This window comes from Erpetoichthys calabaricus, chromosome 2, assembly GCF_900747795.2.
Source record: "Erpetoichthys calabaricus chromosome 2, fErpCal1.3, whole genome shotgun sequence".
Lineage (NCBI taxonomy): Eukaryota > Metazoa > Chordata > Cladistia > Polypteriformes > Polypteridae > Erpetoichthys > Erpetoichthys calabaricus.
Window position 1 is genome coordinate 259,456,228 of NC_041395.2, and position 12,305 is coordinate 259,468,532.

Sequence of the window (12,305 nt, forward strand, 5' to 3'; positions counted from 1 at the left end):
AAGTGCTCACTTACTCATAAAATGTTTTATACACAATATATAATAACTACAATTCCTTGGACTTTTCAAAAACATATTAACATCCTACGAGATTTCTAGAACAGCACAGGTCTAATTCCCAAACCACTCATCAAGACACCCATCTATTTGATCAAAAATCCAGTAACAGCACACCTGACTCATATTGATGAGGTAGTCATAAACCAAAGGCGATGCGTTAGTGGTGCAATTCAGCCAATAAATGAGTATATAGGATGGTAACCACATTCGCTGTTGATATGATTGCACAGTAATCAATTCCTCAATGCAGAGTTTGATTGGGTCAGTAAGTAAGTATGTCCGATACCAACATATTAATCAGATACTACTTAAAGTATGTTCATTGCACTAGCTTATTACTGCTTGATGTACAACAGTCAATGGAAATCACATCAAAACAACAAATTCTGGAAGAAGCAATAGTTTTTCCAAAAAAACAAAATATATATATACTGTATATTTCTCAGTCCCATCTCTGGTCCTGCTCTGGTTTCAGCAAGGTGGCACAGTGGAAGGTATAGCCATCTGATAGATGTGATCACAGATTCTTTTTGTGCAAAGCCTGTATATCATTTGGTGACCTTATCAGTTTCCTCCTGCTGTTAGCACATTAATTTGCCTGGCCTGTGCAAAATGATGCTGTTCTGCATGCTGATTTGGACCATGGTGGTGGTTTCCCAGTTAGTCTCTGGCTCCTATTGACTATTATTGGAATATAAACTCATTCATCAGCTATTGTAAATATTATCATCCAAGTCCAGAGTTGTGGGTGGACAGCTACTATACTTACAGCAGAGGCCACAAAGCAGGAAGAAATCCTTAATGGGGGGACAGACTTGGGGCACACTTTTGACCACAAACTCTCTTCCATTTAAGGCCAAATAAAAGTTGCCAGTCAGCGTGACTTATATGCGTTTGGTGAGAAAACCAGAGTACTGTGAAAAAAATGCATGCACACACGGGAGGGAACATGCAAACTCTCACATAGACAAAAACTGGCAGTGGGACTTGAATCCTTTAATCAGGTGTTATGTAGATTAGAGTAAACATTAATTAATGCTTTTTGAAAGCTATATTATCTTCTTTTCCCAACTATATTGTTGTGCAAACAATACTGTAATACCTTGTTGCCTAATATGGTATTGGATTGTTTGCCAGAAAATTAGGAAATTTTCTGAGGTGACGCTCAAGTAAATAAAATATTTTCAGTTTGTAAAATAAAAAGAATTCCAGCATTATCACCTATACATTATGAGCTGCTGCTAAAAATTTCCAGAGACCATACTGTAAAACTGTACACAAGATGTAATTAAGTACATCTAGAATGCGTGTAACACTGCAGTACTGTGAGGGAGGCACACTAGTGCAGAGGTCAGGGCTACCTCCTTATACCACCAGGCTCATGAGTTTCTACCATTGGCGCGAGCTTTGTCGCAGTGCCCAAAGGTTTTAATGTTCTTCCATTATCTTCGTGGAGTTTTCTCCCAACTCCTGAAATGTTGCAGATTAGGTTGCTTAACAACTTTAAGTTAACCAGGTTAGAGTGAGTGTATTCTGCAGTGGTTTGGCATCCAGTATAAGGGCTGTCTCCTGTCTTTTGCCCAAAGATGGACTCTATACCCCAAATTTCCCTAACTACAAATTGGACCAAGTAGGTTTAGAAATGGATGAGTGTAAGTCTGCTGTTTAAAAAGAAATGCAAAATCTGCATTGTAACTGAAGGGGCAAAATCATATGCTTATAACAAATTTAAAACAGAAGTCTAAGAACTGACAAAGTTAAATTGCTTATGCAAAATAATGTTCAAAACATTCTGAACACTTTGGAAAAATCATTTTCAGAATAATCTGTACTATATCTTTTATGATATTACCATGAAATGTACACAGAAAAATTGGTATATGTGTATTTGTGACCACTTACCCATCTATACTTTATATATATGATCACTCATGAGTAAAAACTGAAGCAAAGACTTCTACTTCTTCTCAAACATTTTATTTTGCATGAGTTCATTTAAGCATATGATTTATTATGTGTTTCTGGACAATAAATTTAATAAATGCCCAGGTACTGTATATAAACAAACACAAACACAAATATTCTTCTCATGATTTCATAACCTTATGAATGTTGAAATTATAACATGAAGAGTTTTTTTAATCAGTAATTTTTTTTACTTATATGGACCAGTCATATTAAGAGTGAACATTCATATACATCACAGACACTAATATTCAGTCTTGGTTTTGTGGCTATAAACGCAGTACTGTGAGGTTTGTGGGTATATCTTCACAGGAGGTCTCAACAATTCTTGCTGGCAATTCTATGTCCTACAGGGCTGGTCATTGCTTTGATGTCTTGTAAAGACTGTTACTCTTTTTGAAGTGGAAAATAATTCTGTGAATTCAATGTCTGCCTTAGATAGTAAAAAGTAATCATTAAAATTCTACCTTGCACATGCACACCCAGAGGAAAAATGCTCAAAGCAATGATAAAGACATAAATGTGAATTGACAGTAGATTACAAAACTCAGAATCAGACACATGGAATAACCAAGAAACAAGTCAGGGTTTGTGCTTCCTATAAGAAAAGAATAACAATGTACTGTATTTTGGTGTTTCCACAACATTATCAGTTGAAAGAAGAAAGGTTCAAGTATGTATTTATTACTCAACTCTTTAATATAAAATACATTAGTTTACTAAAAGCTGCTTTTGATTATTGTAATACAGCATCAAGGTGAAAAAGACAATTCTTTCATCAATCAATGAGTGGATAAAGTTTAGGAGCTTTGATAACTCATTATTATGTGGATAGAAATTGCCCTATCCTACTTTTAAACTGAAGAAATAATTTCACTATATAAAAAGTGTGTCACACATGTTCTGCTAAAAAGAAAGTCATTTGTATTCTCAGAGCAGTAAAACACCATGAGATAACCAAAAGAAATGATTCAGTAAAAGCTAAAATAAGAAGTATTTATATCATTAGACTCCTGACAGTTATTTGTAAAGAAAGATATAAGATATGAGATGGGTATCATAAAAAACCTCAAGAGACAACATAACCCTGGTTCACATGTAAACACTGCACTTCAGAATTCTGCAATAAATAATGTAATTTGTGGGGATTATTGACTCCCAGAGCAGTCTGAAGTATGCTGGTGGCAATTCTGAATGTTTTGTGAAATAAGAACACCAAGATCTCTCAAGCTGAAAGTAATCACGCTGTGCTGAACAGTTTGTGAACACAGTGTAATAATAAACTTCCACATACACCACATAAAAATGAGAAAATTCTAGATCTAATGTAGTAATCAAACAACATGAAGAACAATCAAATATGATAATAAGATCAAATAAGATAGATAGATAGATAGATAGATAGATAGATAGATAGATAGATAGATAGATAGATAGATAGATAGATAGATAGATAGATAGATAGATAGATATGAAATGCATTATATTAAAAATACTTTGTAAAAGAAAGAATTCTGTTTTTTATAGTTAACCACACCCTGTGTATCATAAAGAAGAGGCTTACCTTCCCTTTGCTGATGATAAAGAATGTATCCCCACGGGCACCTTGTCTTATGATATACTCTCCATCATCATAGTGAGTCTGTGGAAAGACAAAATCTGTCAATCATTGCCAACTGCCATTTTTAGAAAACTGACTTTAAGAAGAGCTGGCCCCAGAGATTTTACATTAAACAACCAACACCTATTTACATAAAGGGTAATACGAGTGTTCAAGGAAAGAAAATGTAAAATGATGTGACAATATGTAAGTACTTTATATTTTTCAGATGTTAAATTGCGAATATGTTTAGTTTATCTATAGCTATGAGAACCAAAATTTTAGCTATGAAAATTTTAAACAAAAATAATGCTTAGACTGAAGATATTTAAATTACATTCAGTACAAACGCCTGAGCAAAGAGTGGCTTTACTGTCAGTATTCCAAGGCTGCTTCTTGCCATATTGTGCTTGTAGGAAATGTAAATGGGTTTTACTCAAAGTGCTTTTATTAGAATAAAATGGAGTATTTAAGGCTTTGCATCAATATAAACGTGCATCAGTTACTATACATCTCTGAGAGCTGTGATGCTGCAATTTACTAGTCACTGCTGGCTTTTATGCATATTTTTAATATTTAATAAATGTATTTTTATTCTGTCTATTCTGTATTAGAATATGCAGTTTTGAGAATGTTATGTCAGGCTATTTCTACTTATTTTGAAGGGTATTGCCATAACTGATTATTTATTAGGCATATATTTGTTTTACTTTGTCATTGCACACTTTTTTGGTAAGACTGTCAGTTCTTAATTGTGTCTTTTTTACATAATCATTAGTCAATAAGCAATGAGTGTAAATAACTGGGTAGCCCATCACTAACTAATAGTTGAACTGATGAGAGTTTCTCAAAGCAAAACTCTTTATTGATAAAGTTTTGAACAGTTGGCATGTGAGGGGCATGAATTCTCTTTGATCTGAAAAAACATTTTGTTATTTTGTTAGTAAATTGTAAAAAGATAAAGAAATTCTCCATTGACTGTAGGAAACTAAAATAAGAGTGCAAAATTAAATAACATCCCACATCAAAAGTAAGTACTAGCTTGTAATTAAGAAACCTGGAGTGAAAACTAGCAGCACTTCCAGACCTGGGTTTTCAGTTGCAGGGTGAAGTCTGCCCCTTCTCCAATTATTTATGTGTTTAACAGTGACTAAAATCATGCCCAGTATGTGTGTGTGTTTATTTATTTATCCATTTATTTTCCTAGGCCACTTAAAATACAGTTTGAATAAATACTGAAACCTATCTCAGCAACAATGGAAACAAGGCTGTAAAATACACTTCACTGAATACCAGACCATCGACCAGCACAATTACATGCAACTCCATAAAGAGAGAATGTGCAAACTTTACACACAGGATGAGACTCTGCAACAGAATGCCCATGTCTGAAGACAAGTTCTCTAGTCCCATATCAATCAAAGTCAGAAAACCAGTAGTGGCTAGCAGAAGTGGTTTGAAGACATTCCTTAAAAAAAGCCTGATCAACATCAATATCTGGGAGACCTTTGCCATAAAATGTCCCCTGTAACTCCACACAATTCATTATATGCCACTTTACTTTGACAGTGTCTGTAATGAGGGGACTAAAGATGGAAGAAGGTGGAGGAGAACAAGTCAAGTCAAGCTGGGGAGCATGCACTGGTACAGTGTGTTGCCGCACCCACTACACAATGAAACAACTTGGGATCCCAGTTTGCAACCCTCCAGGCAGACACGCGGTCCAGTCCCACCCTCCGGAATTGACCCTCTATCTGCCGCTGCCAGGTGTTACATGGGCGACCCTTTGGTCTGGTCCAGCCACTCGGGTCCCCATCAATGAGGATCTTATGAGCTGGATCACCCTAAGGGAAACATGCCACATGGCCATAGTGCAGTAAGTGACGCTCCATCACAATGCAGGTAATGTGGCTCATTCGGGACTCCATGAGCAACCGCTCATTCAACACAAAGTCAAACCAACGGTACCCAAGGATTTTCCGGAAAGACACAGTAACAAAAGAGTCCAGTCTTTGTCTCAGGTCACTGGATAGTGTCCATGTCTCGCAACCATATAGTAAGACAGGAAGCACCAGGACTCTAAAGACTTGAACCTTCGTCCTTTTGCATAGATAGCGGGAGCGCCACACACCCCTTTTCCAGCGACCTCATGACCCCCATGCTCTCCCAATCCGTCTACTGACTCATAGGAAGAGTCACCAGAGACATGAATGTCACTGCCAAGGTAAGTAAACCTCTCGACAAGGTCAACACTCTCTCCGCAGACATGACACACTGCTGATGGCTTGTGCCCAAGAGGTCATTAAAGGCCTGGATCTTGGTTTTTATCCAGGACACTCGCAAGCCCAGACAGTCCAGACCTCCTTGCTTAGTTTCTTGAGCGCCCCGATCAGAGCCTCCATTGACTCTTGAAGATCACAGCATCATCAGCAAAGTCAAGATCCGGGTGAACCTTTCTTCACCAACAGATGCCCCACAGCCGCTGGACCCCACGACCTTGCCCAACACCAGTCCATACAAGCATTGAACAGAGTAGGAGCAAGAACACACCCCTGAGGAACCCCAGAATTAACTGAGAAAAATGCAGAGGTCCTGCCTCCACTCTGCACAGCACTCACAGTACCAGTGTACAGGCCGTCCATGATATCCAGCAACCTCGAGGAGATCCCACGAATCCTCAGGATGTCCCACAGGGCAACTTGATCAACGGAGTCGAACGCTTTGCAAAAATTGACAAAGGCTGCAAAGAAACTCTGCTGATATTTGCATTTGCGTTCCATGAGAACCCTCAGTGCCAGGATGCGGTCGATGGTAGACTTCTTAGGCGTAAATCCAGACTGCTCCGGTCGCTGGTAGGTGAGCAAGTGATCATGGATCCTATTGAGGACGACCCTTGCAAGGACCTTACCCGGCACCGAGAGCAGTGTTATCCCCCTATAGTTGCTGCAATCCAGGTAATCACCCTTCCCTTTCCAGATATGGATGACAAGGTCCCGTTTTCCAGTCAGTTGGGGATGATGCCAGTCTCCCAAATGGAAGCAAAGATTGTCTGGAGACGTTCACACCCCGATATACCACAGATCCCTGCAGCCTCCCCCAAGCTGGTTCACCAGCCTTGGCAATCTCAGTGGGACTGGGTGGTTCACAGCCAATTGGAGGATCAGCCTCAAGAACCGTGGACCCAGAGATATCCAACGTCCTAGCCGGAGGATCAGCTTTGAACAACTGCTCAAAGTAGCCAGCCCAGTGGGTGACAACTGCAGTGTCATCCATAAGGACCGTTCCATCAGCTGCCCTGACTGCGACACTCCGAGGAGCAGATTCAGATGTGCGTAATGCTTTTATTCCTCTGTAAGCAGGACATGGGTCACTAGACCACAGATGGTGTGTCACTTGCCCATAGATTCCTCTAACAAATGCCTCCTTATCTGCCCTCAGAGCCCTCGCAGCCGTCCCTCTCAGTTCCTAGTACAGACCAGAGTTGCCATTGAGCCGTGCGCTGCTACTCCTCTCAATGATATCCAGGGTGCCCTGCGAGATGAAACACCTCCTTCTGGGAATACCAGAACACCAACACCACCCTCAGCAACCTTCAGGGTCTTGTCATGGAATGTCTCCCACATCACATTAGGATCGGCAGTCGTACCCAAATCTGAAAGTTCCTCACACAAACTGCATGCAAACTCATTAGAAACAGCCTGGTCTTGGAGTCTGGCCAAGTCCAGGCTCATTTTCCTAGTAGGTGGTAACCTACTGGACCTAAGCTGGATCCTAAGAGTTGCAACAACAAGTCTGTGGTCAGAATTCACAAACTGGGCACTTCTGTAGACCCTGCAGTTTTGCAACAGCCTCCACCATATGTCCACGAGGATGTGATTGATCTCCTTCGCCGCACCACCAGTATTGGATTACCAAGTCCCAATGATGCGGTTCAGGCCGCTGGAACCAGGATCCAGTGATTCGCAGGCCCCTGACCTTTTGCAAAGTCAAGGAACATGCAGCCACTTTCACCATGGTCACCAGACCCATGGGGACTGAGACAATCCTCATAGCCAGCGCTGTCAGTGTCAGTGGCTGCATTGAAGTCGCCCATGACCAGAGGATTGTCACCTCGTGGGCACCCATCAACCACAGAGTGAAGCTGTGAATAAAATGTCTCCCTCACCGAGACATCACTCACCGCGGTTGGAGCATACACTGAGACAACAGACAAGTGTTGTAATCTGAGTCTCATAATACGCTCATTGAAAGGAGTGACATCAGACACCATCGGAAAAAGCCAATCCGCTACAACAACAGCTACTCCCCGAGTACGACAGCCATCAGACCGACCAGACCAATAAAAGGTGTATCCACCTACAGAGATCTGGCCAGTCCCCAGCCTGCGCACCTCAGAGAGTGCTGCCACTGAAATGTGGAGTTTACGCAGCTCCTCCGACAGCAGAGGAGATGATCATCTTGCCAGAGAGACAAGACGTTCCATTCGCCCACCCGTGTAGGCAGCCTCAAATTGGGACCCAAATGCTGCCGTGCAGCGGGCGACAGCTGTGGAGGAGAACCCACATTTGAAACTCCTGCCTGCACTCTACCAAGATCTGTGGCTCAGGGATTAGACTCAGTCATCTAAAGATACACATAGCCTTGACAGGCCTCATTATTGTTTAAAGAGACAATTGAAAGATGAGAAATCAACAGCTGAAATAAATATCATGATAAGCTAGTATATATATTGGGAAATTTTGATAATGAAGGAAAATACATAACACACTTTATATTTTCTACAATACATACCCACTTACTGTTGTAAAAATTTGTGTTATCATTTGTACTGTATATTATTTTAAAGCTTGTCGTATTGATGCTTCATTTATAGTGTGCAGTATGTGATTAGTTGTCACCCCTCACTGCACAGCTATAATATTAATCAGCCTTTATTAATCAAATTATGATAATATGAATACAATGGATCAACTGTAAGTGATTTTGCCATTATGCCATTCTATGTGCCAGCCTCTTAAAACATGCTGACCCAGGCAAAGCATAATTATCTTTGAGGAAGCTGCAGGAATAGGAATGAGTTTTCTCATTAAAGGCACAACAGCAAACTATACTGTTCATCGTGATCCTGGAAAGTATCTCTTATTAATAGCTTAGAAGAAAATTAAACTAATTCAAGCATTAGTCCATTTACATTGTTTCTAGGATTAAAAAAACTACTAGGACATGTTAAGGACTATTGGGTTTATGTGAACATCCAACACATACAGGTACATTTAATATTTATACTAAATGTGAGAAACACAACAAACCACAATACAGTGTGTACACAGAGAAGGGCATTGCTAGCTCAGCCCTCCTCTTTGTCCTGCCACAGGAGGTCTGTTATACTATGGTAAGCATAAAAAATAATGAGAAGTAGTTGAGTTTTTGCATTTGTTTTTGTTCAGTTCTAAACTAATATCCATAAAAAGAAATAAAAAAATTTGCATTCTGAATCTTGTATCAAATAAAGGTAAATACTGAAAGATGTAGGAAAAATGAAATGAATGAAAATATTTTGAAATCTAAACAAGTTATTTATATGCATACTATATATAAATTTAGAACATTAGAAAGTGTATGTATAAAATGGACCAGCTTACATGTCTAAATGAGGTTGGTGTTTCAACATCCATTTTTATAAAATGGACAAACCTATGCATATTTTTATTACATACCAAAGAATAACAGCTGAATGTTAAATAACATACATCTAAAATGCATAATCCACTTTAAAACTTGATTTATTCTACACATGTGAGTTATTAATGATACTTGTTCAGAACTGTCAGGTAAATTAATGCTAAAATGGAGATCCTGTATTCATTAAATATATAAGTATTTACAAAAATAGACTAATGCAGTACACATGAGACAATGAAGGTTAAATAAATATAACCATGAATATGGGATTTTAGCTGTAGAACTGAGATACAGGGTGATCCAGATCTGATTATGCAACTGTTCGCCTGACAACCGTCTCCCCGCCATTTTGGAATGCAGGGCAGGTGCTGCCATCTATCGGGAACAAAAAGAATTTTAAGTGAAATCTCTATGTGCAGGGCAGGTGCTGTGAATTCTCTATATAATAAACTTAATAAGTTATAGCGTAATGAAAATTGCATAATTAGATCTGGACCACCCTATACAGAGAACATCTTCTGAGAGGGACAGGCCTTCTGCTACATACAGAAGTTTCAAAGGCTGAGTGAGGCAAAAATAAAGGTGGGGATTTTCATAGGACCACAGATACCTGAACTTTTTAAAGATGATCACTTGATGAAATCCGCCATGGTGAATTTGATCTGTGTTATTAATGATTAAAGAAAATAAAAAGGAAAAGAAAATAATCATGTTACTGACTGGTAGCCATCCAGTCGGTTATCATCTGTGAAGAAGATGCCAACGCATTGACATGATAAATGCCGCTAGTTGGAGTTGCTGGGGACAGGCTCCCTTGCCAAGGAGAGATTCCACCTGACCAGGAAGTGAATCCTGGTGGCAATTTTGTTACACCAGAAGTACTGTCAGGTTCATATTGAAAAGCAGCCACTTTGCCTTAGCCAGGCAAGTTGGAGTTGGGTGTTGTAGAGGACTGACAAAGCTAACCTTGGAAGGAGTGAATGTGAAAAAGACAGGAAGAAAATAAGGAAAGTGAATATATATCATATATACATATACACATGTACACTCTGTGTGTGTGTGTGTTACTGGAAATCCTTTAGGTTCATATTCCTTGAAGAAGAACTAGCTGTGTGTACGGACAGTAAATTATGTACATCGATATTTAATTGCAAAGCCATTTCCTGCCACTTCTGGACAGTATACTAAAATAGAAACTGTCTGACTCCATTTCCTAAAAGTAAGCTTATGATGCTTTTTATGTAATATAAGTTAGAGGAAAGAAAATTATATGAGAAATCTGCAGTGGATCAATATCTTAAAATGCTGACAGCCATTGTATTGCCCAGAAATGGTGTCTAAGGTTTAGTGCTTGGAAAAAATTTACTTCCTGGCAAATATCTAAGTGCATTCTCTATTTTATCCTATAGTAATGCAGAGTGGTTTATTAAGTTGTGCTTTATAGCAATCCTATAAATAAGCAAGTAATATATTGTCAGGGAGCTATCATTTTGCATACTGGTATTTCTCAGATAAACACAGCGAGAGATTAATGAAGCACAAATATATTTTTGTCTGTACTGGACCATTAACTTTCACACTGTTATATGTGAACATTGTAAGCAAAGCAGAAAGAATGTTCTAATATGACTCAGACTGCCAAAGATTATGGACAAAATGGTCATATGGGGCTGTTGCTTGAATAAATACAATATATTCCAGGTTAAAAAAGCAACTTATTTATTTTAAGTATTTTCTAGTCAAGCTGCAACAACAGCATGTGGCTTTTATATATGCCATCAATAAAAGTGAGTACAGACATAAAGCTACAAAAGAACTCGGGAAGTAATTTTATGTTGTACTGTATTAAAAAAAAGGGTCAGTTATTAAAAGGAGCTAACAGGCATGAGAAGGAACTGTCAATGATCCTCTGCCACTGCAACATCAGAAATTCATGTACTGGATAAATGGAGAACATTTTAGCTCTACATCTAGTTAGTGCCTGAATGGACAGGTGAGTACAGTACTTCATTTCCACAGTCCTTCCCCACCCAGACGATGAGATTACGTAGACACTAGAGCTGCGATTTAAGAAAGATGTGCAACTGAACATATACAGTACACTCCAGCCATTTGTGTAACTGAAATCATTTTTGTTATTTATTTCATACTAGCCTGAGTAAAAGGCACTACCAGAGTGGAATAAATTGCAGGGCCATCACTAAATACATTTTCCAGGGTGATAAACTATATTTTCACTGACTAAACCCACCAAAGGAAGGAATTTTGCATGCATGTTCCAAGAACTAAAAATGTCTCTCAGGGACACTTTTAATACAAAGTGAGAGTGTGGTCACTAAATAATGTTCCCCAGGAGAAAACATTCAGAATAAAACACAGCCTTTGGACTTTCGTGGCTCATTAGAGCTCATTACAATTGTTAATTTGCAGGCTTCTTCAGAGCTGCACAAAGCTTGTTCTTATTCCAGCAGCATCAAGCACATTGCCAGATCTTGCCCTGGACAGGGTGCCAATCCATTCCAGATCACACACACGAGCTTATGAGTTATCCTAACATCCACAGCTTTCGGAGGTGGAAGCCATACACATAATATTCCAAATTCACATTTAACTGCCCTGGCTGTTAATCAAATCAAGGACACTGGCCATGAATAAGTAACACTAACGACGGCATCAGCACAGAGAACTTATGTAGCATGTTTATCATTTGAAAATGGAGAAAAAAGATGCATATACCTGTATTTCAGCTCTAAAGAAACAAAAGAACATGATCCCATATTTGTATCTATATCTGTCATGTTATATATTAACGTGCTGTGAATACACTTGACTTGAGCATTCATAGTTTTCATACTCTTTCTCTGTACGTTTAGCATTCGTTTGCTCAGAGGTTGATGCACTTGCTGCTTCCTGAGCAGCTCTTCTTTTCTCCAACCTAGCAGCCCGCTTCCTCTCTTCTTTTGCCGGCATCTTTTTGCGTGAAAACTGATTAAGTCAG

The 12,305-nt window shown here is 39.0% G+C and overlaps 1 protein-coding gene across 2 annotated transcripts in view; it reads right to left on the minus strand.

Moving 5' to 3' along the window:
• The window catches only part of prkg1b (protein kinase cGMP-dependent 1b), a 692,808-nt gene that overhangs the window by 139,018 nt on the left and 541,485 nt on the right, over positions 1–12,305 (minus strand). For both annotated transcript variants that reach the window (XM_028795416.2, XM_028795414.2), the window contains exon 6: positions 3,590–3,667. In XM_028795416.2, the coding sequence (XP_028651249.1) occupies positions 3,590–3,667 (78 nt within the window). The remainder of the gene's footprint in view (positions 1–3,589; positions 3,668–12,305) is intronic.